This window comes from Enoplosus armatus, chromosome 17, assembly GCF_043641665.1.
Source record: "Enoplosus armatus isolate fEnoArm2 chromosome 17, fEnoArm2.hap1, whole genome shotgun sequence".
Taxonomy (NCBI): Eukaryota; Metazoa; Chordata; class Actinopteri; order Centrarchiformes; family Enoplosidae; genus Enoplosus; species Enoplosus armatus.
Window position 1 is genome coordinate 480,630 of NC_092196.1, and position 21,427 is coordinate 502,056.

The 21,427-nt window shown below is 47.0% G+C and overlaps 2 protein-coding genes across 3 annotated transcripts; one reads left to right on the plus strand and one right to left on the minus strand.

The window, feature by feature from the left end:
• Positions 1 to 115: 115 nt before the first annotated feature.
• Positions 116 to 12,187, minus strand: csnk1da (casein kinase 1, delta a). Of its 2 annotated transcripts, none has more exons than XM_070922538.1 (9): positions 11,746 to 12,187; positions 5,977 to 6,087; positions 3,848 to 3,996; positions 2,802 to 3,030; positions 2,532 to 2,702; positions 2,287 to 2,435; positions 1,593 to 1,761; positions 1,387 to 1,499; positions 116 to 196 (listed from the first exon to the last, which is right to left on the minus strand). In XM_070922538.1, exons 1-9 carry the CDS (start codon positions 11,819 to 11,821, stop codon positions 146 to 148), a joined length of 1,218 nt encoding a protein of 405 aa, XP_070778639.1. In that variant the 5' UTR covers positions 11,822 to 12,187; the 3' UTR covers positions 116 to 145. The 2 variants fall into 2 exon arrangements, with proteins under 2 accessions (XP_070778639.1, XP_070778640.1); XM_070922539.1 differs by having other exon boundaries at positions 3,848 to 4,049.
• A 990-nt stretch (positions 12,188 to 13,177) lies between these two features.
• Positions 13,178 to 20,348, plus strand: engase (endo-beta-N-acetylglucosaminidase). Its single transcript, XM_070922522.1, has 14 exons — positions 13,178 to 13,284; positions 14,287 to 14,366; positions 14,459 to 14,657; positions 15,253 to 15,401; positions 15,536 to 15,690; positions 16,260 to 16,408; positions 16,537 to 16,708; positions 17,064 to 17,170; positions 17,290 to 17,401; positions 18,027 to 18,214; positions 18,326 to 18,468; positions 18,971 to 19,070; positions 19,165 to 19,276; positions 19,605 to 20,348. The coding sequence occupies exons 1-14, from the start codon at positions 13,178 to 13,180 to the stop codon at positions 20,004 to 20,006; spliced, it is 2,175 nt and encodes a 724-aa protein (XP_070778623.1). The 3' UTR covers positions 20,007 to 20,348.
• Positions 20,349 to 21,427: the final 1,079 nt, after the last annotated feature.

A 21,427-nucleotide genomic window follows, 5' to 3' on the forward strand; every position in this document is an offset into this window, starting at 1 on the left:
AATCAAGAGTCCTGTCTATACATACACGTGCATGTCTGAGTGCGTGTCTGAGTGCATGTGCGTGTGTGTGTGTGTGTGTGTGTGTGTGTGTGTGTGTGTGCTGCATGTTGAGGCCTCCATGGTGCACGGGTGGATGGGAGGGGTTTCACCGTGGAGCTGCAGACTGGAGGCCACTGGGCGTTACCCGGGACATGGCCTGCAGAAGACAGATGGAGGGATTTTTATAAATCAACAACATCGATGGGGACAGAGGACATGACTTCATCAAAGTACCGGCCAGACGTGTGGACTCAAGTCACATGACCTGGACTCGGGTCATGAATCTAAAAGACTTTTAGACTCCAGCTTTCAGCTGCTTGGCCTGTTGCCCGGTTGAACCATGGTAACTGTGCACCACAAAGACGGCGACGGTCCCATGTCCTCAAATACCGAACGTAACAACATTACAAACGCAGACTAAAACGAAGATACGTTTTACTCAAAAAGACCAAAACTTATTCCATCAACAGGTTTTTTCCTCTGGGGTTGTGAGGAAAAAAAATTAGGCTGTCACTCCAAACTCCACCTGTTCAGATCTTAATTCAATCTCATTTTTTAAACCTACGTTACAAATGACGAAAGCTTACAAAAGAAAAAAAAAAGAAGATTTTTTTTTCCAATGCTATGGAACCCCAACCGAAGTCACGGGAATAATACACCCAGACACGCCTGGACATTTTAGGAGGAAATAAATCCATGTTTTTAGGCACATCAATTTTTTTTTACTGTAAATTAGATAGAAAAGATGAGTTGAGTCTGGGTTTGAATGCGTTGAACATGTTATCTGAACATGTTTCATAATAATACCTAAAACATTTTTTTATAAAAAAGGGCTGTTACACTGTTTGACCTCCAGGGGGAGCACTAGGTCCACAGGAAAGGAAAGAACAAAGAGGACCTAAAGGACGACCCGGGCTCCGCACTACCGGCAGGGGGGCAGGAGATGTCCAAAAGACGACAGAGCGCTTATTTACCCTCGTCCCAGCTGTTCTCATTAGTCCCTGCTTCTGCCGTTTGGTTGCTTCATGTCAGTGATTCATCTTCAATGTTCAATGCCGCAAAACGAAAAGAAAAAAAGAGGAACAAACTAACGTATGGCGTCAGTGAACGAAAAGGGAAGTCCTTTTAAAGGCTGCCTGGAAAAAACAAAGCGCTGTACGTGCTGATGCATACTGTGGCGTTCTCTTGGGACATATGGTTCCGTTTTTTTCCGCCCCCGAAGACGTGAGCACAGTTTGTACATTTCACAATATTTACCGTCACGCGAAGCAACGTCCTCCCTCTCTTTGTTTGTATCTTATTAGTATTTCGTACATTACATAATGAAGCACAGTCTGTGTGTGTTACCTGTGAGGTGGACATGCGGGATGTGTCCTGGCGTCCCGTCAGGTCTGAGGAGGAGATGTTGACAGGTGCCCCGCGGTGAAGACGCATGCTCACCTTCCTCTCCTTCTCCAAACCTGAGAGACGAAAAGCAAAAAGGGGGTCAAATTATTGCAGATCAGAGGAAATTTGATTAGGAATGACGACGTGACAACACAAGCAGTGCCGACCTGTGTGTGAGGCGGGGTTGAGGGGTGAGGGGGCTGCAACGTCCTGAGCCGCCCTGGCTCTCCCTGAGGCCGAGGCCATGCCCCTGGCCCCGGGGTTCCTGCTGTGCCTCAGCCTCTCCTCCCGCTCCCGGCGCTCCCTCTCGGCGTCCTCCACGGCCCTGTTGGCACCCTGACACACACACACACACACACAGAGTTTAAGGTTCGCCTCTCAATATCCACACGTGAGCAGCAGCAGCAGCTACCTGTTCCCCCAAATCTATCGACCGAATCAGTGACGGCAGGGCGGAAGCAGTGAGCAAGATGAAACGAAAGCACGTGTTACTCTTATTATATTCCTCCCTGGTTTTTCGGTGAGAAAGGAACCATTCTGGAGACGTGGAGGGCATGCGGGGATTTACCGGTGGCACCGATAACATTTTAAACAGAGTTTCAACTTCTCTTTTGGAATAAAACTTGGGTCTCAAGAGTCAAAATGTCAAATATTTGCAGTCATATTTGTTGCGGTCCAAATGACCAGATCTTGAAAATGAACAGGGGCAGCTGTGGGGCGTGATATTACACCATACGTTGACCACATATTGAAAAGTAAATATTTTGACACACTGCAGGGTTTACAGTTGTCGGGCAAGAACGCGTCCCCGGAATGTGCCGATAGCGGCAGCTGTAAACCAGCCGCCTCTGCGCGACTTACGAATTTGAGCATGTTCCAGTCGAAGACGTAGTCGTAGGAGAAGCCCTGTCTGTGGAAGAGGTTCCTGAAGAGCTGGCGGAGGTACGAGTAGTCGGGCTTGTCGTCGAACCGCAAAGAGCGGCAGAAGTTCAGGTAGGTGGCGAACTCCGCTGTGGGGGAGAAGAGGACGGGGACAGAGGACGTTAATGGATTCTTAACATCCTAAACTGAATTAAGAAAAGACGGCAGGGAGCAGTTAAACGTACATGGGTAGCCTTTGCAGAGGACCTCGATGGGCGTGGACATTTTCTTCTCGCTGATGCGTTCGTACTTCTGCCTCTTGGTGGCGGCTTTAAGGCCTTGCCAGGGCAGGGAGCCCAGGTTGAAGTACATGAGGACGTAGCCCAGCGACTCCAGGTCGTCCCGTCTGGACTGTTCTGTAGGACACAGAGAGGACAGAGACAGATTAGCAACACATTCATGGCATTACGCAGGATTTTGTGGATCCTCTAAAAAAAAAAAAAACGGAGGCTTACCGATGCCCAGATGCGTGTTGATGGAGGCGTAGCGGGCGGTGCCAGTCAGGTTCTTGTTCTCGCGGTAGGGGATGTGCTGGTGTGTGCGAGCGTCGCGGTACTTCTTGGCCAGGCCGAAGTCGATGATGTAGACCAGGTTGCCCTTCTTGCCCAGCCCCATCAGGAAGTTGTCTGGCTTCACGTCTCGGTGGATGAAGTTCTTGGAGTGGATGTATTCGATGCGGCTGATCTAGAGCGGGAGAGGATCTGAGGTCAGGTAGGACAGCGCGGTGGCGTCTTGTGGTACTGCAACGCTGAACGACGTCTTTATCGTACTGTTTTAATAACAGCTTGACAATTTTTTGGGAACACTTTTGTTCACTTTCCCGCCAAGAGTTAAATGAGAAGATCGATACCACTCGCTATCGCTATCACTTGTCTACGCGGTGAATATGAAGCTACAGCTAGCGGCCGGTTAGCTTAGCATAGAGTGTAAAGAGGGGGAAACGGCTAACCCAAACTCAATTCTGCAAACTCTAGAGTGTTTTTAACTGTGAAGCACTCTGTAACCCTGGTGCTATATGAATGAACTCTTACTTGCTCACTAATTAACATATTTGTTATCTCTTTTGTTTAACCGGAGTGTAAAAAAGACAATTTGCGATTTTACAGACCATTTCTTTAGCAGAGGCTTTGCTTTTTTGTGGGGAATAAACAAATGAGATACAGCATGTTAATTAGTGAGCTTTAGAAGGTGCCGGTAGGTGGATTTTGTTACCTTTGGACAGACCCGGGCCGACTGTTTCCGGGCCATATTCGAGTGGTATCGCGGCGGTCTCACCGAACTCTTGGCAGGGAAGCGAACAAACAGATTTTTCCGAAATTGACGAACTATTCCTGAAATTTCGCGTCCATCACGTACCACGTCACGAGGCCGTGGAAATGTCACGTGGAGGTTTACAGTTTCACCAAATGTCTGAGTGATGGTCATGTTGACCACATTCGCATTTGTCAAGAAAAGCTAAAGGAACAACAACGACTAGCAACCAGTCCTGGCTCTCTCTCACCATCTGGTCAGCCAGCAGCAGGACCGTCTTGAGGCTGAACTTCCGAGAGCAGAAGTTGAACAGATCCTCCAGGCTGGGCCCCAGCAGCTCCATCACCATCACGTTGTAGTCACCCTCGGCCCCGCACCACTTTATCGTCGGAATGCCCACTGGAGGGGAGGGGAGGAGAAGACAGGAATTTACACCGTGACGGAGGGGGTTTCTAAATTACACAAAAGACACATTCAGCTGAACCACGATGGAACCGAAGACTGCATCCGCTCAAAAACAGTCGGCGCAGTCCAAACCGTCGCTCATTGTCGTTTTCCGCATGTTTGGAGGAGTTGCATCCAATGGTGTCTTTGGCTAGCAAAGATTAAAAATAATAACAATAAAAACTACGCTAAAGAGCGCTGAAGTTGTAAAGGTGCAAAGACGAAAGCTTATTGAATGGTCATTGATGGCAATATTAGATATGCTATTTGGGAGTCTGTTCAGAAAAAAAATAAGCAGGATGAAGTTACTAATTTTAACTGTGGAGTTATTTGAATTACAGACAACTCAGGGGATCAACCTTGAAATGTCTTTACAAAGTTTTACTGGCGAGTTTCTGCGTTCCAATTAATCATTTCTATATTTTGTTATTCTCACCAGAAATGAATATATTTAACCTCTCGGCCAGTAGAATACAATTTCTTTTAGGATTGATATGCGTTTAATAAAGAGTATTGTTCCTAATGCCCACAAGCAAATGTATGCATGCAAGGCCTGCTCGATGCCTGAGGCGGGGCATTCTGGGTCGACATTGTAGTCATTGTCATTGTAGTCCTTATTTTCCAGCACTGAAGAGTCAAACAGCTAACTTTTAGCTCCGTATCATTCATCAGTCTAGAAAGTCTACCCTGCCTCGTATATACCGGTCTGGATTCCAGAAGATCGCTTTTGGAGGCCAGTTTAATGCTGCTGTAGGCTAAAAGATTTGAACACACACACACACACACACACACACACACACACACACACACACACACACACACACACACACACACACACACACAGGAGGAGTGTTAAGGAAGAGAGGCCAGCTGGTTTAGTAGTAGCTGGTAATTGGCTGACGTCGCCAAGGCAGAGAGGCCATCTGGCATTTCCTTCTACAGGCAGACCGCAACAAAATGCTGCTGCTCAGCACCTCACACACACACACACACACACACACACACACACTCTGCATCAGCTATTTATATACGTACAAACGCAAATACATCCCACAGTCTGGGTCAGCCACCATGTCCCAATAAATCCCTCAGTGCTGGAACAGAAATACAAATGCATGCATGTGTGCACAGTCGCGCTGCCCGAGACAAAATGTCCCGCGTATATGCCCGCTCAAGTAGACCGTTTGCTATGAAAACTAATAAAAAGGCCGGAGTGAATGAAGCAAGAACCTGTGCAGTGCGGGTCTATGGCCAGCAGTGCATTTTTAAAAAGGTGCACTTCCTGATTTTGTTTTTCAGTTCCCAAAAGCAACGTTAGTGCCCCTGTTCACACATGCAGGCTCAAGAGCGACAGACCCTTTTCCTCGCTTCTCGCGGTCTTGAAGCTCGCTGGGCATGTTAGAGTTTACAAAAGAAAAAGAAAAAAAAGAAGTCATCCAATTCCTGATGAATGTATTTCCATGCAACTGTTTTCTTTTTTATAGCCGTGCTAGCAGTGTGGCTCCAAAGGTGGCTATGTTTGGCATTCTGTCATGTCTTCTGTGTGTGTGTGTGTGTGAGTGAACAGGGGGTGGGGTGGGGGGAGGTCAAGTCAGACAGACTCTCCCAGCTCACCATTCACTGTTGAGTTTCAAAACATCCAGTGATTAGAGTCACTAACAAAATCAGATACTTCCTTAGGCCAGACTGAACACACACACACACACACACACACACACACACACACACACAATCTCCAGTCAGTTCTTCAGTTAAGTCAACAGGCACCAAACATTGATCAGTCTGTATAGCTGATGATTTGCAATGATAAACTGGTGCTGTATTTTTTTAAGCACTTGTAAATATTGATGTGAAGTAGTTCAAAGAAGCAACACTTTACAAAGTGGCAGGGTGTGTGTGTGTGTGTATACATGGTGTGTTACGAGGGTACAGTACCTCCGCCCTGCATCATCTTGTAGATTTTGCTCTCTATGTGGAGCTGCGGGTGTTTGGTCTTCACGCATTCCAACTTGATGGCCACCTCCTCCCCGACTGAGATGTCAGTACCTAGGACGGACGGACAGAGAGACAAGAGACAGAGACGTGAGCTGGGTGGCAACACGCCACAAATCACACAAGTTTGCGGTGGGATGACCTCTCAGGTGTTTATCAGAGTGCGCCCAATTTGGCATTGATTTATGCGTCTAATCTGTAGCGGTAAGTAGGGACAAGTCGAAGCGGCGCAGCTGTCTGGTCGAAGTCCAACGTGTCTATCACGTCTTTAGCCATCAATTCTGTGACGCAAATTAGATGTGAAGGTAATATTGTGTCTTGTCAACAGGTTGGGGGGCATATTGGCTGCTGGTGACGGGAAAAATATAAATAGAAAAACACTTTAAAATTGACCAAAGTGTGGAGACCCTGCTCTTCTTTCATGTGTCTACCACAAAATTCACTCACGGCTATCATTCGTCTGTCCTGATGAAAACCAGCGCTTCAGCCACTTTCTTCCTAAATATGGCGATGGGGGTCCAGTTACCCACCACATAAAAACACACAGCTCCCGGACAGCGGGGGTGTGGGGTTACATAATCCTGTTTCTGGTAGGCGCGGTCTCACATGGGCAGCAGTGTAGCAGCAGCACCACCGATGGAGCTTTATTGATTTCTCTGGATGATGTCATCCGGGCGGGGGTGGGCAACAATTAGGGCCTGTTTGAAGCCGATACGTTGTACGAGACCGGTTGGAAAAAAAGAACAAAAGCCCGTGTGTGTGTGTGTGTATGTGTGCCAAGTTTGGCAGCGATGCAGGAAAAAGCGGCAGGCGCGAGGCAGTGCTGCATCCACGCAACTAAATGAAACGGCAACGATCCGGCCCCTCAGGCCACCCGGATCCATGTCAGTCTGGGCAAGTAAACTTTAAAAAAAGGTCTGGCACGCAAATCACAGGAACAACAAAACTCCACTCGACTTCCTAGTATCAGGGATGACATTCTTTTTCTGTGTTAGCGATATATGGACAACACCCACTGTCCCCACGGCTGGACAGAGAGCAGCATACAAAACATGGTTATTAAAGTTTAAAAAAAAAAAGGGGGGGGGGGGGGGGATTACTAACTAATAGGACCTTTTTAGGGGGCCTCCCTTTTTACATTTTCTTCATAATTCACATTTTTTAATCATTTTAAATCACCTCAAAATGTGTTATTTTCAAGTTTTGTACATTATGTTGCCTTTTTGTCTGTGAGTTTGTGTGCCAACAAGAAACGCACACAGAGGCTCACAACACAGAGACTTGTTGTTCTCCTTTCATGCTTGGCCAATCAATCAATCAATCGATCAATCAGTCGATCAGCAACAACAGTGAAAACGTCTGCAGCAGCTCTTCACAGGCTCAGTAATGCGTGTCGGCTGCCATGTTGCGTCACAGGAATGTGATTTGTCTGGACAGATTTTTCGGGGGAATGCGGCACCCCGCAGGTTGTGAGTGTGTACATACTGTATGTAGTGTGTGTGTGTGTGTATGTGTGTTTTATCCTGAGCGGTGCTGCTGGTGAAAGATGTTCAGACACATCCCTCTACACTGGTTCAGCAACAGAGGTGAACTGCTGAGACTACTGAGTCACTTCAGTGCGTCTTTTGGGCGGATTGGATGGCTCAAAAAACAACAACAACTGTAAACGCGTTCAAGATGCATTCAAGACACATTCTAGCCAGATGTGGAAAGGGCGTAAATATATCTGTCTATCCAGGACGCTTCATCTGATCCCTGATCTGTGTTGGGGGGCGCGAATTAAGAGCCTGAGGATGATTTTTCCATCGGCGCGTTTTGTGTTTAGATAGTTGTTAGCTATTGCTAGCTAAATTGTTACTGTTGTTAACAAGTTCTTCTTCTTCTGGGGTTTGGGAGTTACCACACAGCTTCAGGCGCATTGTCACCTCCTTCTGGGCTGGAGGACTGACCCCGTCAACTTTTTTATTATTTTTTTACACCATCAGAATCGCAAAGCTCCAGGCGCAGAGGAGCAGAGTCACCGGCAGCATCAGGTCTGAGCGCGTCTGACGCCCTGTTATTGTTGCCGTTCTATAACAAACTCGCTGTTGGCTTTGCTTACATAATCGGACCCACCCTTTGAGCATACGCCGCCGGGGCCGTCTCAGTTTACCAAGTTATCACAAGCTAAGTATCTGTTGCGTAAGGCCTCGTCAAATAACAGCCCGAGGCAGCGAGCGCTGTGTCTTGTCTCTACACCGGTTTTCCTTGCCATGCAGTCAAAACAACAAACGCATAAAAATGTAGTATAGTTTTTCTTTTACAGATTAGATTTAGACATTATATACTCATTAGTGGGGGGGGGTTGTTACCTTAGTTTGGACAGAGTCAGGCTAGCCGTTTTCCCACCTGCTTCCAGTCTTTGAGCTAAGCTAAGAGGCTGCATATCGCAAATGAGCGCATTTCCCCAAATTTCAAACTGTTGCTTTAAATGGTGTCAAAACGCAAGACGCCAATGCGAGAACCTTGCCTACCAAGACCAAAGTCAAAAAGTGGCAAATTTGACATTTCAGTCAGGAACTATCTGCACCCTTCGGTGAGTAGACACCCACCCAGTATTTTCAAGCACAGCCTTCGTCACCATCGGACTTCAGAGAATACACACTGAGCCAAAACCAGGTGATGCCACAAAAGTGAAGCTCAAGGTCCTGAGAAAGGGGAGGGGGCGGGACAATAACAAACACACCATCCGGGATTTGCTTGTTTCGACATGAACAAAATGCCACCGCATAACACGACAGGAAATCTCCTTTACTCACCCTTGCCTAACCGCTTTATGCACACACTTTGTGAATGAGGGGCATTTTGTCATGACAAACCTCTCTGAAAGATTACAAAACTAGTCCGCCGGTTCTGAATATTTGACAGTCCGGGTTTGTACCCGGTCAGTGTGTGTGTGTGTGTGTGTGTGCAAGGCTTCTTTCCAAGAGCTGACCTCACCTCCTCCCCCTCCTGCCAATAGCAAAATAGTCACTCGCACCAATCCACGCAGGCTGCTCACACATGGTCAGCATTATTGAAGCGTCCGCTGTCAAACTTTGACTTTCCATGCACATTTTGTTGTTGTTGTTAATTCGGATTTCTTTGGTATGTTGCATGAAAAAAAACAAAAAGACTGACTTTCAAAAGGCCTGAAGCGCAGTGTGGGTCAGCCACTGTTCTGGGCTGATTAGCAAATGTTACGTCACATTGTCCGACGGCCAGTCAGGGTGACTAATTCACCGAACAAGCGAGAGTATGTGAGCGGCTGGCAGCTCAGAGCACAGAGACGGGACGCCTGGGAAGTGTCTTTCGCCTCGCTTAACTCAGTCGGTGCAGGATCAGAGTGGAAAAAGTACCAATTTACACCGATGTTGCATCAAACACCAGGAAGCCAGAACTTGTTAACAGACCAAACCCACTGCAGACGCTTCCTTTCAGCTTTTACGGGGAACTAAAGTACGACCAAAGCAGCAGCTTCGTTTTTTAACATCTCCAAACTGAGCTCCTGTGTGTGCAAAGTCTTACAGGGTAAACTAAAGGGATGACAAACGTGCGTTTAGCTCTTTAACAACACACCGGGTGTGTTTTACATTTCTGATGACCATTTTAAATACATCCTTGAAAATTTGGGATTTTTTTTTCCTGGCGGCCGGTTTGTTTCCTTTCATGCTCGTAAGTTATTAAAAAACACAAATTAAGACTCTTGTAACTTGCTCGAGTTACGAAATCCACTACAGTTTGATGAGAGTTCAGAGCCGGAGCGATTAGTCGATCGAAAGAAAATCAATTGACAACTATTTTGATGATCAATTAATGGTACGGTATCCTTTAACAAATAGCAGTAAAAGTCAAAAACAAAACTAACCTGTCCTCAAAAGATGAAGCCACCTGTGAGCTTTGACATTCAATAATAAAGATACTGATATCATGACTATGCAGCAGCCTCGTATTGAAAATGGCATCCGTTTCTCAACTGTGAGGATTTGCTGCATTTTCCGTTTTATATCATTGCAAAACTGAATATCTTTGGGTTCTTGCAAAATGGAGATGTAACCTTTGATGACATTTTATGGACAAACGGTTAATAGAAAGATGAATTGACTGATCCACCGATACTGAAAAGAAGAATAAAATAGCATTTGTAGGAGATTACAGAGATTATACTACTGTATTCTTGAAAGTAAATCAGTTTTATAAAGAGGAATTAAATAAAAACTCCAATAGCAGTAATACAGATAGTTCTAATAACTGCAAAAAAACATAACACGCCGTTCATGTTGGTTAAGTACTAAATATACCATATTGTGAGTCAGTGCCAAACAGCCAGACTTGGGTACTCTTCTCTCCCGGTTGATCGGATGATGATGATGGCGATGAAGTGATCAGTCTGCAGCAAGTAAACGAATTAACAACTCTACTGTTGCTCAGATGACTAAGTCTTGAGCTCAGAAATGTGATCAGCTGTTCCCAACCGCTGTAGCCAAGAGCTGTGGACCTCCAACATGGCCACCGGAGGATGCATTACGATGAAGGTGGTGCACCTCAGGAAGATGGAAGGTCCATGGTGTTTAATACATTCAGTGTATATTTTAATGAGACTTAAGATTTTTTTTTTTATTACAAATTTATGTTTTTCCACTATGCTTGTACCTCACTAATGGTAACAGCATCGTTGCTGCCGGCCAAATCTGAATCCACTCTGCTTATGAAGCGGATCAGCTTTAACCAGCACAGCTAATGTGTATCACCTTCAATCAGAGTGACACATCCAATCAACTATTACAACAACAACAACAAAAAACCCTACGTGATCAATAGGCCACAGCATTTGGCACTTTGGCAAATGAAACTCTGTTAATGTATGAACATGTCCCCCCAGGCACTAAACAAGCAGCAGGATTTGTTAACCGTTTCCATGTCAAAGACACCTCAGCTGACACCCACTAGGCCATGGAGCCTCGTTTGAGGGAAAGTCTCCAGGACCCAAGCTAAATACAACATTTAATAACTTGGTTGCTTACAGGAGGGATTCAAAATTCAGCGTGAAATTCGACTGTAAACGCCTCTGAAAGAAGCACTCCTTTTGGAGAACCTCTGGTGTAAGCTAGCCTCCTGGCTAGTCCCGTATCAGGGACAGATTTGGAAACTGGACCCGGGCCTGTTGTGTTCAGAGGTGGCTGTTCACCATCAGCAGGTCAACTACATGTCATTTGCCACTTCGGGGACTTAACAGTAAAGCCTGTGGCCTGGTCGGCTATACTGTTCCCGGAGTGCTGCTTCCAGGTGAGCACAGGCAGAGAGCAGACTCAAGCATTAGCTGGGTTAGCTAATTGGCGATAAAGGGTTTAGCTACGCCGCAGCCGTCAGTGTCCATTCCCGTCGTTGGCACGGTTCATTTGAAATTCATTTCACATTATGAGCGGGGCAGTGTTCCTCGAGTGGAGCACGTTGAACAAATACATAGTTTAGTGTGGATTTGCACAAGGTAACAGACGTTTGTTACTGCTGGCCGCTAGCCTAGGAGCTAACGCTGCTAACACTAAACACTGAACAGCTGACTGACTGATCAGCTCGTTTAGGACAGCCCAGAAAAGGCAACCAGCTGGCAAACTCTTCCAGCTTCGTGTGCCAGGTAGGGGTAACATGGAAACAAACGTCAACAAGACAGAAGTTTCTTTGGCTAGAACTTACCCAAATAGATGTCTCCGAACGATCCACTTCCAATTTTCCTGCCCAGTCTATATCGGTTTCCCACTCTCAACTCCATGATAAGCAATCTGTGGTCGGCTAGCAAGCACGCTCGCTAGCTCTTAAAATATCCCAAAAAATGTTCAGGTGTAAAACCCAGGCCTGTTTAAAAGCAGAACAGGCAAAACATCCGACACATTAAAACCTCTTCGAGTGATGAATTGTCTTCTGTGTGTCGTCTCCGGAAGAAGTCAGCTCTCGCAATCTTTCGCCACTTGTTTCAAAATGCTCCTAACCTCATATTGTGGCAATACGGTGCTCGTTGAAAAGGTTGAAGTGTGTACTTTATGCTCTCGCCGTTTTCGAAAGGGCTACGCTTTGATTCTCCGCGGATGAAGGTGGATTTCGAGGAGATGGCATTGACGGTTTCGCTCGGGTCCTCTCCCTCTTGCTGTCCCTGCTCTGTTAGGATCCTGTTCGGTGAGCTGCTGGGTGTCTGACATCACTTCCCTGCTGTGCGAGGAGGGAGGACGCCGACAGAGAGCTTGTCGGTAAAGAGCTGCCAAGCGATACCACTATCGGCAACAGCCACAGTACAAGCAAACCCGAAGCCTTTGCACGTCCTCAGCTGTGAACTGTAACGTGGGACAATTTAAAGACGTTTGGGGCATATTTGTGAAATACAAAACAACTGCACCTAAACGTAAAACGCAGAAATGCCGATTAAATTCAGAATTTTAACATTAAAGTCAGCATTTAAACTCAGAATTCTGACTCAACAAACTCGCAACTCAAATAAGATTTTCAAATGTGGGCCTAATCCTCTTCCGTACATAAACCGCCACTGCCCATTCACGGGACTAGTATGCTATAACTACGGCCGCCATCTTCGCCTTCCTCCCCCAGTGCCATATGTTGTTGTTCCTTTGGTTTCCTGCTGGGGACTAATCTCGTCGAAGTAAAAGAGCCTCGGCCCCGCACAATAACAATGGCTAGGTTCCTTTGTCCAGCTGGCCTCAGTCCACCCTCACATGGACACTGAACTACACGGATGCCCGAATGAACAATAGAAATAAACAGCCTCTTAATAGAGTTAAAAATGTAATCTATTTCTCTCTATATTGTTGCAGTTCTGCAATATAACGTGGTAAAAACTCAACTCCATCCTTAGCTGTATATTTAAACAGACACACAATACGTTACGTAAAAAATGTGAGTTATAATGTAGTTATTGGAGTACGGCATTTTACATGATGTAACAACGTATCTCACATGCAAAATTAAAATACATTTTTTCGTCATTTGAATGTGCGGAAACGGCGCTCTTATTCTGAAGGACTAGGGTCGGAAGTGCTTTCGCTGGCGGAACACGCCTTTCTGTTTCCTCCTTAGTACAAGTTGTTTCTTCAATGATTTCATAGCCAAAGTCAACGCAATGGCAATGCCTGCGGACGGAGACAAGGCTCCCCTGCGGAGGAAGCGAGAGGACGGAGAGGACAGCGATAATGCCGGCGGGAAGAGGGACAAAACTGAAGGCAGCCGGTAACTTCACGTCACCGCGCTCAGGAGAACGCTCCCCAGTTACGTTCACGGTCTTAAATGGCACTGTGGTTCCCTGCGCTCCAATTGCGCCAAAGTGGATGTATTCATTACGTGCCGAAAATAGTTCCCTAGCCCAAGTCATCGTCAGGGGTAGCTAGTTAGTGAGTTGCTAACTCAACTGCGACCTGCCAAAATAAAAGAGGAGAGGAGAGACTAAATGATCATGAACAAAGTTGCAAAGTTGATTTCACCAAACAGAAAGGCGCCAGTTATCACGTATTACTCTTCAAATCGTGAGAATAAAGCTGAGTTGTGTTTTTTTTAATTTATTCCCAACCTATAAGTTTCTATTTTCTGGGTAATAACTCGTCTGTAAAGCTAAAGAGTCATAATATACGACTTAGCAAAGCGTTCATGAGATGTATCTTGTTAGAGATTGGTACCAAAATTCTTAAGCGAATGGAATTTAGTTGCTGGGGGAATTTACAACGTCTAAAACAAAAGCGGCAGAGACCGTTAGTATCTGCAGCATGGGCCGAGCTCCAAAAGCCCCCGAGCCTACGTTTCCCATGAAGCAACTCGGCCGCGTCTCTCCGCCCGGACCTCCCCTGCCTGCGGAACGGCCTCGTCTTTCAGACGGCTTCACACAGGCTCTGTGCTCTGTACATTTGACATCTCCCTGCCGAAGATGAGACAACCCCGATGACATCACTGTGACATCATCAGGGTTATTTCCTCTGACTTGACAAGGCCACAGAGGGCATTATAATAGTGTTGTTTCATGGACTGATTAGTGCTCTCTGTGACAAGTAAAGATGATAAAAGTAATGAAAACACAATTTTTAATAATTAAATTGCCATTGGGGACTGGTGAATAGTTTAAGGTGACTGTTGCAAGGCCTGCCTCTGTGGTAGAAACATTTTTTTGACAAGTCAGGAAATGTGTTTTACTACTCGGGCTCCCATGTGGAGTCTCACCTTGTCGCCTTGTGCTTTCACCAGGTTGGAGTCTTGCTTGGATCAGCCGATGGATTCAGGCAGCGTCCACGAAGTCGTCAAGTACGTGCCCTCGCCGCTACCAGGTCAGGGGACTTCGCGGCGACGTTGTCGTCATCTTGGCGTCCGGAGATCAAACCGCGAGAACCTGACACTGTCATTCTCCTCTCCCTCTCAGACAAGCATTACGACGCCGACACCACCGAACCCATCAGCGGTGGCCTTCGGACGCTGGAGGAGCTGTTGTCGTGGAAGCGGAGCGAGGCGAGCCCCTTCGCGGCTGCCGTCCCGCTGGCACCTCGGGAGCCCGCTCTGGCCAGTTGTCCACGTCGGACCTTGGTGTCTCATGACATGATGGGCGGCTACCTGGATGACAGGTATGGATGCTGCAACACCCAGAGGTGTGTTTTCTGGTCTAGTGAGTCTCCTGCACACTCTCTGAGCCCCAAAACCACCTTCCAGGAGGACATTTCAGGATGTTGGGGCACTATTGGGCATTGTATCTTATCTTGGGGCTATTCTGCACACCCGGCATCTATTGCATGTCTGTCCATCCTGGGGGAGGGATCACTCCTCTGTTGCTTTTCCTGAGGTTTTGTCCGCCAAACTTGATTCTTCCGAGTTTCTTTCTTGTAAATTTACAACTTTAATCTTGGAAGTAGTGTTTTTTTGTGTGTGTGTGTGTGTATGTCAAGGAACCACATCTCGGTAATTCTGAGTTTTCTTTCTCTGAATATTAACCCCTGTACTGTAAATACTGTAGTTTGTGGGAATGGGACGGCCTTTTCTGTTGCGGCTCCTGATTGGCGGTTCAGGCTTTCATTTCACAGACTGATTCTGCTTCAAGGCTTCCATAGTTTGGGTCCAGAAGTCTGGTTCTTTCTCTCCCTCCTCCCATCTTCCTCTCCATGTTGTCCATCTTGCACCCCACCCCAGTCACATGTGTGTCGTGCGTTCTCTCCTGTGGTCGAGGTTCGTCCAGGGGACGCAGGCGGAGGCCCCGTACGCCTTCTACCACTGGCAGTACATCGATATTTTCAACTACTTCACGCACACCATGGTGACTGTCCCCCCCACCGTGTGGACCAGTGCCGCGCACAAACACGGAGTCGTCGTTCTCGGTGAGAGAGAAGGCCAAACACGACAGTGGCGTTTCACATTTTAGACACTGGGGCGTGAGGATGTGAAATAGCTTTTGGAATCAGTTCCCGTCCCGAGTGTAACATCCCCTGCTCTTGATTGGCCTGCCTTCCAGGGACAGTCATCACAGAGTGGACCGACGGGGCCGCGACGTGCGAGGCCTTCCTGAAAGACGAGGAGTCGTACCGGGCGGTGGCCGACAAGCTGGTCCAGATCAGCCACTGTTATGGCTTCGACGGCTGGCTCATTAACATAGAGAACACCCTCAGTGTGAGTAAGGCTTGTGGACTGGCCATCGCCACAGTTCCCATGAAGTCAGTGAAGACGACATACTTAGTCATGATTTGGACGAGGTAGTAAGTCAAAATCTTACTTTACTTGAGTGATACGTACAGTTTGAAGTTGAGACAGCCTTGTCTCAGTATCTTGTATTTTGACTTATAATTTAGACATCAACATCTTACTTAATACCGTCAGAAGTCTGAATACCTAAAATTTTCATCCACTTCTTCCTTTGGGGGGGGGGGGGTAATTAAATAAAATAATTTAAATACGTTTTACTGCAGCGCATCAGTATAATTGGAGTTAAACGAGGTCATATTGTGTGCAGTCAGTTAAGCAGATCCCAGACCATCCAGATGTACTTTTTACATTTTGTACGAATATTCATGGTCCCCAGAGGATGAGAGCTCCTGATTGAAATAATTGTTGTGATCCTCTGACGTTCCACCCGGCGCCATCATCGGGTCAAAGTTCATGACCGAAAGACCTGCAGAACTGCACTGCGCTTTTGCAGGGTTAGCAGCAGACAGGTTGTGTGAGCTGCCCTCTGCTTACAGGAGGTTGCGGTGAGGAACGCGCCCCTGTTCCTGCGCTACGTGACGGACCAGATGCACGAGCGGGTGCCCGGCAGCCTGGTCCTGTGGTACGACAGCGTGATCGAGAGCGGGCGGCTTCAGTGGCAAAATGAGCTCAACCAGTCAAACAGGTAGAGACGCTTTCTGGTTTGAGGACTTTAGAATTAGTATCAATGTGAACACATTTAGACAACCAAGGTGGTTATTAGCAATTTGTCAGCTCCTCAGCGGCCCTCTTATCCCTGTCTCTCCTTAACAGGACGTTTTTCGATGCTTGTGACGGTTTCTTCGCCAACTACAACTGGACAGAGCAGAACCTGGAGTGGATGGGGGACTACAGTGGGGTTCAAGGTCGCCAGGCTGACGTCTACATCGGGGTGGACGTGTTCGCCCGAGGCAAGGTGGTGGGAGGAATGTTCGAAACAAATAAGGTACGCCCTGTGGAGTTGTGTGTGCCGTGGGGGGGTAATTTTCCGAGATTAAAGTCGTAGATTTACGAGAAAAAACTCTGAAATTCTCTTGAGATTAAGCAAATTTATTAGCTACCTTAGCGTGCTATTTCCTAACCGTATGACTTTTACTCACAGATTTATGACTTTAATCTCAGAACTTCTGAGTGTTTTCTCTGAATATTGTATTATATATTTTATATATACTTTAATCTCAGAGAATATCCAAGTTTTTCTCGCAAATGTACGTTTTTTTTCTGAATATTACGTGTGTGTTTATCAATAATCGCCGTCAGGTGACTGACAGTGTGCGCCGTCTTGTTTTGCTCGTCTGCAGGCGCTGGAAATCATCCGGAAGCACAACTTCTCCGCGGCCATCTTCGCTCCGGGCTGGGTGTACGAGACCCACCACGATAAGACCAAATTTCGCCAGAACCAGGACAAGTGAGATCAACGCAATGCTAACACCGACCTAATTATGAGGCGCAAAACCTTAGCGGAGGCAGATGTAGTAGATCGAGACGGAGATGTGTTTTTAAACAGAGCCCTGGTCTTGTCTGCAGGTTCTGGGCTCTCCTGTCAGACCACCTGTACGTCCACCGGCCGGCCTCGCCCCTCCCCTTCATCTCCTCCTTCTGCCAGGGCTTCGGGAAGGCCGTCTACTGGAGAGGACAGGTACTAAAGGAGGTGGACCTGCAGTACTGTTTATATAGATATATGAGTGTTCCTGCTTTGACCACATTTAAGCCTTCATTTTGTGACGCCCATTTAAATCCACCTACTGGTTGAAGAGTGCTTCATTCAAATAGTTTATTTTTTATCGTTTTAAGCATTATTCTGGACATTTGCTGCGAGGTCTGAATTGACCTGGAATACACGGTAGATTAGTCCTACATAAGACAGTCAGACAAAGCGGTATTTGACAAAAACCGTGTCCCCCCACTTTTTACTGAGCGCTCCTCATCCATGTTGGCTTAAAACCTGCTGAGGAAGACTGCGTGATGCAATGGAAAGCCCCCTCCTCCTCAGCTACATTTGTAGCTCTGACACTGATCACATCACACCAGTCCTCACATCTCTGCACTGGCTTCCTGTAAAATGGAGTGGATTATAGCATTTTATTTCTTGTCTATGAATCCCTACATGGCCATGGCCCACAGTATCACACACACACACACACACACACACACACACACACACACACACACACACGTGGTTAACTCCAAAGTAATTTGCTTAGTGAGATGTGCTTTTGTTTGTTGGCTCGATAACTGCTGCCTTGTCCCGTGTGTGAGCGCAGCGTGAGGCGGAGAGGAGCTGGTTCAACCTGACGGCCCAGGAGATCCAGCCCCTGTACTACCACACGGAGCTGGAGGACCAGGGCTGGCTGAGGAGCCGCGGCTGCCCCGAGGACGCCTGGAACGGAGGCTGCTCGCTGCTGCTGGACGGACTCATCCCCGCGACTCGCACGTCTCCAGTTTGTGCCAAGTGTGTGTGCGTGTGTGCATGTGTGTGTGTTTCCTGCTCACATCTTGCCACCGGTGCCTCCCCAAACACTCCAGTCTCACAGTTCTGTTGTGTCTGCTCTGTATCTCTCAGGATCTTCTCCCTCCATGTACCCCTGGCATCCAAGACTCTGCTGACCCTGGTCTACAAGCCGTCTGCCGGGATCGCGGTTTCCCTGGAGCTGAAGACAGCAGACGCCAGTCTTTGCACGCACATGGGCGTCCAGGATGTCAAACGTGAGTTCCTCACAATCCATGCCCGCGGATCCTCTGCAGGGTCTCACATGAGAACTACTTTCTCTCGTAGTTACCATATGGAATTCAGGAGCGGTCCGGGGCCCACGTTTCCCACTGACCGTCAATCTCATAAGGTTTTTCTACGAAGCGCTCTTTAATTTTTAACACGCATTCTCTAAGGCAGCACTCAAGAGCCCGTGTGCACACACACGCTGTTAAAAGCTTCTTAACGGCGGCTTTCTGCGCTACGCACTTTAAAGTCACTCTGCAGCCTGTAAGTTGTTCTGCTGTATTTATTAAAAATTCAGGAATCCCAATGCGTAAGTGTGTGTGTGTGTGTGTGTGTGTGTGTGTGTGAACAACACAACAGAAGCATTTTAGACTTGGAATCGCTGAGTCTTCACCCCAGTGTTTATCGGTTGTAAAGGCGCTCTTCCAATTTGTATCTTGATGTCTTGGTAGCGCAGTTATTGCCAAGCATTAACTGCATGTTTTTCTGCAGTCACCCATGTGTCTCCTGTGGTACTGGCCGAGGGCCACCACTTGGTGAGCCAGTTCTCTCAGCTGTGTGGCAACTGGAGTCCAGACGGCTGGACCGTCAGGTGAGGCACTCTTAATTAGCCAAGTAACAGCTATGCTAATGGACTCCATTATCAAGTTGTCTAAATTTGTTGTCTCTCCATTCCCTCTGCGCAGGTGCTCGCAGCTGGAGCTCCGTGGCTGTGCTCTTAGAGAAGTCAGTATCAGCATCCGGCGGGATGGAGACCCCCAGGACACGCCTTTCAGCTGCAGGGTGGGAGAAATCATGGTGAGGCGGTGGGAGCCAGTTGTGCTCAATGTGTTCTCCATACTGTACGTTGGTAGCGACCCAGAGAAAAGCTTGTTCACCTTTTTGATCAATAAAAATGAACAACTTTTTCAGCTGTTCTCTTGACACTTCAAACCCTTTCATGTCTGAGATCTTCACCTTTTGAACACCGACAAAAATTCTCCAGCTCTTCCAAGCCGTCACTTCAGCTGACATTCACTTGAAGTGGAACTCCTATCCTATAAGACTTCCACTTCAACTGACACTTCAACTCCTTTCAACTGATACTCCAACTTTACTTGTTCTTGTCCCCTTTTCTCTCTGCTAGCTCTTGGATGTAGCCAGTCTGCAGGTTCCTGCTGAGCTGGTCCAGGGCTTGTGCATTTATGATGTGGTGTGGCTGCGCGGTGCCGGTACCTCGCCTGAGTCCACCTCTCCCTGCCTGCACCTCAACGCCACGCTGCGCTGGGACTACCCAACCGAGATCGTGCGTCACTTCAGGGTGTACTGGCGGCGGTTGAGAGGGCCCGACCCCCGAATCCGTTCAGGTCAGCTGGCTCTGGTGGGCCGGGCGTATTCTAACCTTTTTCGAGTGACGGAGCTAGCAGTGCCGGAACCACCTGGCCTGCTGGAGCTGGTGGTGGAGCCGGTGATCAGGAAGGGCTTCCTGGTCCCAGAGAGCCACTGGGGGAGAAGGAGCCTCAGCTACACAGAGGACTTAACACAATGACTTTACACAACTGTTATCAGGCTGCTTCTCCTGGACTCTTTGATAAATGGTGCTGCAATCATGGCTCTGATGGAAAATCCAACGTTCCCAAGTTGGCGCACTTGAATGGCCTTTTTGCTTTAAAAATTGTAAAGAGACCGTTGTAGAGACCCTAGACTCCGGCTGTTGACTAGTGTACGTAACTGTCTAGCCCTAACTGTCTGGTTGGCTACTTTTGTATCTAAATGTCATTAAATCTTAGATTTGTGGGGGGCGGGTTAAAAGTGGAGCTATTGACCAACATCATGAACGTGGCGCTAATCAGCTTGTATCATTCCGTCTTGCTTTATTTCACCTGCTTTAACCAATCCTAAATTTTCCTTTGATTAAAAAAAAACAAAAAAAACCAAACCTCAATGTCCATTTGGTTGCTTTTTCTCGAGCTTTCAACCATATCACACGGTTTTCACCGGGGGCTATAGGCGAAATCATAACCGCTACAGAGCTCGCATGTAAACGCATCCGTCTCCATGACAGCCGGGAAAAACTCCGTCCGGCGCTGAAGCACTTGTGATGTGGTTAAAAGCTCCACGGAAAAAAACAGTAAGTGGATCTTTTAAAAGAACAGTCAACGTTTTGGGAAACGCACAACTGTCAACTTTCTTATCAAGAGTTAGATGAGAAGATTGATACCACTCTCATGTCTGCACAGTAAATGTGAAGCTACACCCAGCAGCTGGTTGGATTAGCTTAGCATAAATATGGGCAACAGAGGAAACAGCTAGCTTGGCTCTGTGCAAAGGTAACAAAAAAGACGGCTTCCAGTTCCAGCTTCCTTTGCACTCTGTATTGATTTGATTAAACAAATGAGATATAATGAGTAAAGGGCGCTTTAGACGCACTGCTCAGCTGATTTTGTTACTATTGGACAGCCGGGCTAGCAGTCTCCTCCTGTTTTCTAGTATTCATATCTCCCAAAATGTAGAACATTCCAATTTAGCAATCACTTATATATACACACAGTACAAAAATGCAATTAACATAATTTACTTAACCAAATATACAATATATATAGTTTCTTTCTTCTCATTCAAATCATTATACGTGGATTTGGTTTATTTCTGATGCCGTATTAACCTTTTCGATCCCCAAATGTGCTTGATAAACTGTACGTTAGCTACATGTACGCTCTGACTGGTATGTCTATCTAACCATGCAGGTTGGTAGGGGGTTGTTCTGGACTCCTAATGACTTACAGTCCCACCATGAGGTAGGCATTTTTGGTTCTGAGTAAAAAGTCTCCGTACAGATATTCAGGATTCCCAGAAGATGACTTGTGACTATATCCAGAATCTGCAGGCTCTACTTAGCGGAGAGTTGAGCTAAATGCTAACATCAGCAAGCTAACATGCACACAATGACAATGCAAACATGCTAATGTT

Excerpts from the sequence above, each read along its gene's own strand:
- csnk1da (XM_070922538.1), bottom strand. The coding sequence starts at position 11,821 with ATGGAGTTGAGAGTGGGAAACCGATATAGACTGGGCAGGAAAATTGGA. Across the intron at positions 3,031-3,847 it reads TGCTGCTGGCTGACCAGATG|ATCAGCCGCATCGAATACAT; the intron begins GTGAGAGAGAGC and ends CTCCCGCTCTAG. Across the intron at positions 1,500-1,592 it reads CAACCCCGCCTCACACACAG|GTTTGGAGAAGGAGAGGAAG; the intron begins GTCGGCACTGCT and ends TTCGTCTCTCAG.
- engase (XM_070922522.1), top strand. The coding sequence starts at position 13,178 with ATGGCAATGCCTGCGGACGGAGACAAGGCTCCCCTGCGGAGGAAGCGA. Across the intron at positions 16,409-16,536 it reads GAGCTCAACCAGTCAAACAG|GACGTTTTTCGATGCTTGTG; the intron begins GTAGAGACGCTT and ends TCTCCTTAACAG. Across the intron at positions 19,277-19,604 it reads GCAGGGTGGGAGAAATCATG|CTCTTGGATGTAGCCAGTCT; the intron begins GTGAGGCGGTGG and ends TCTCTCTGCTAG.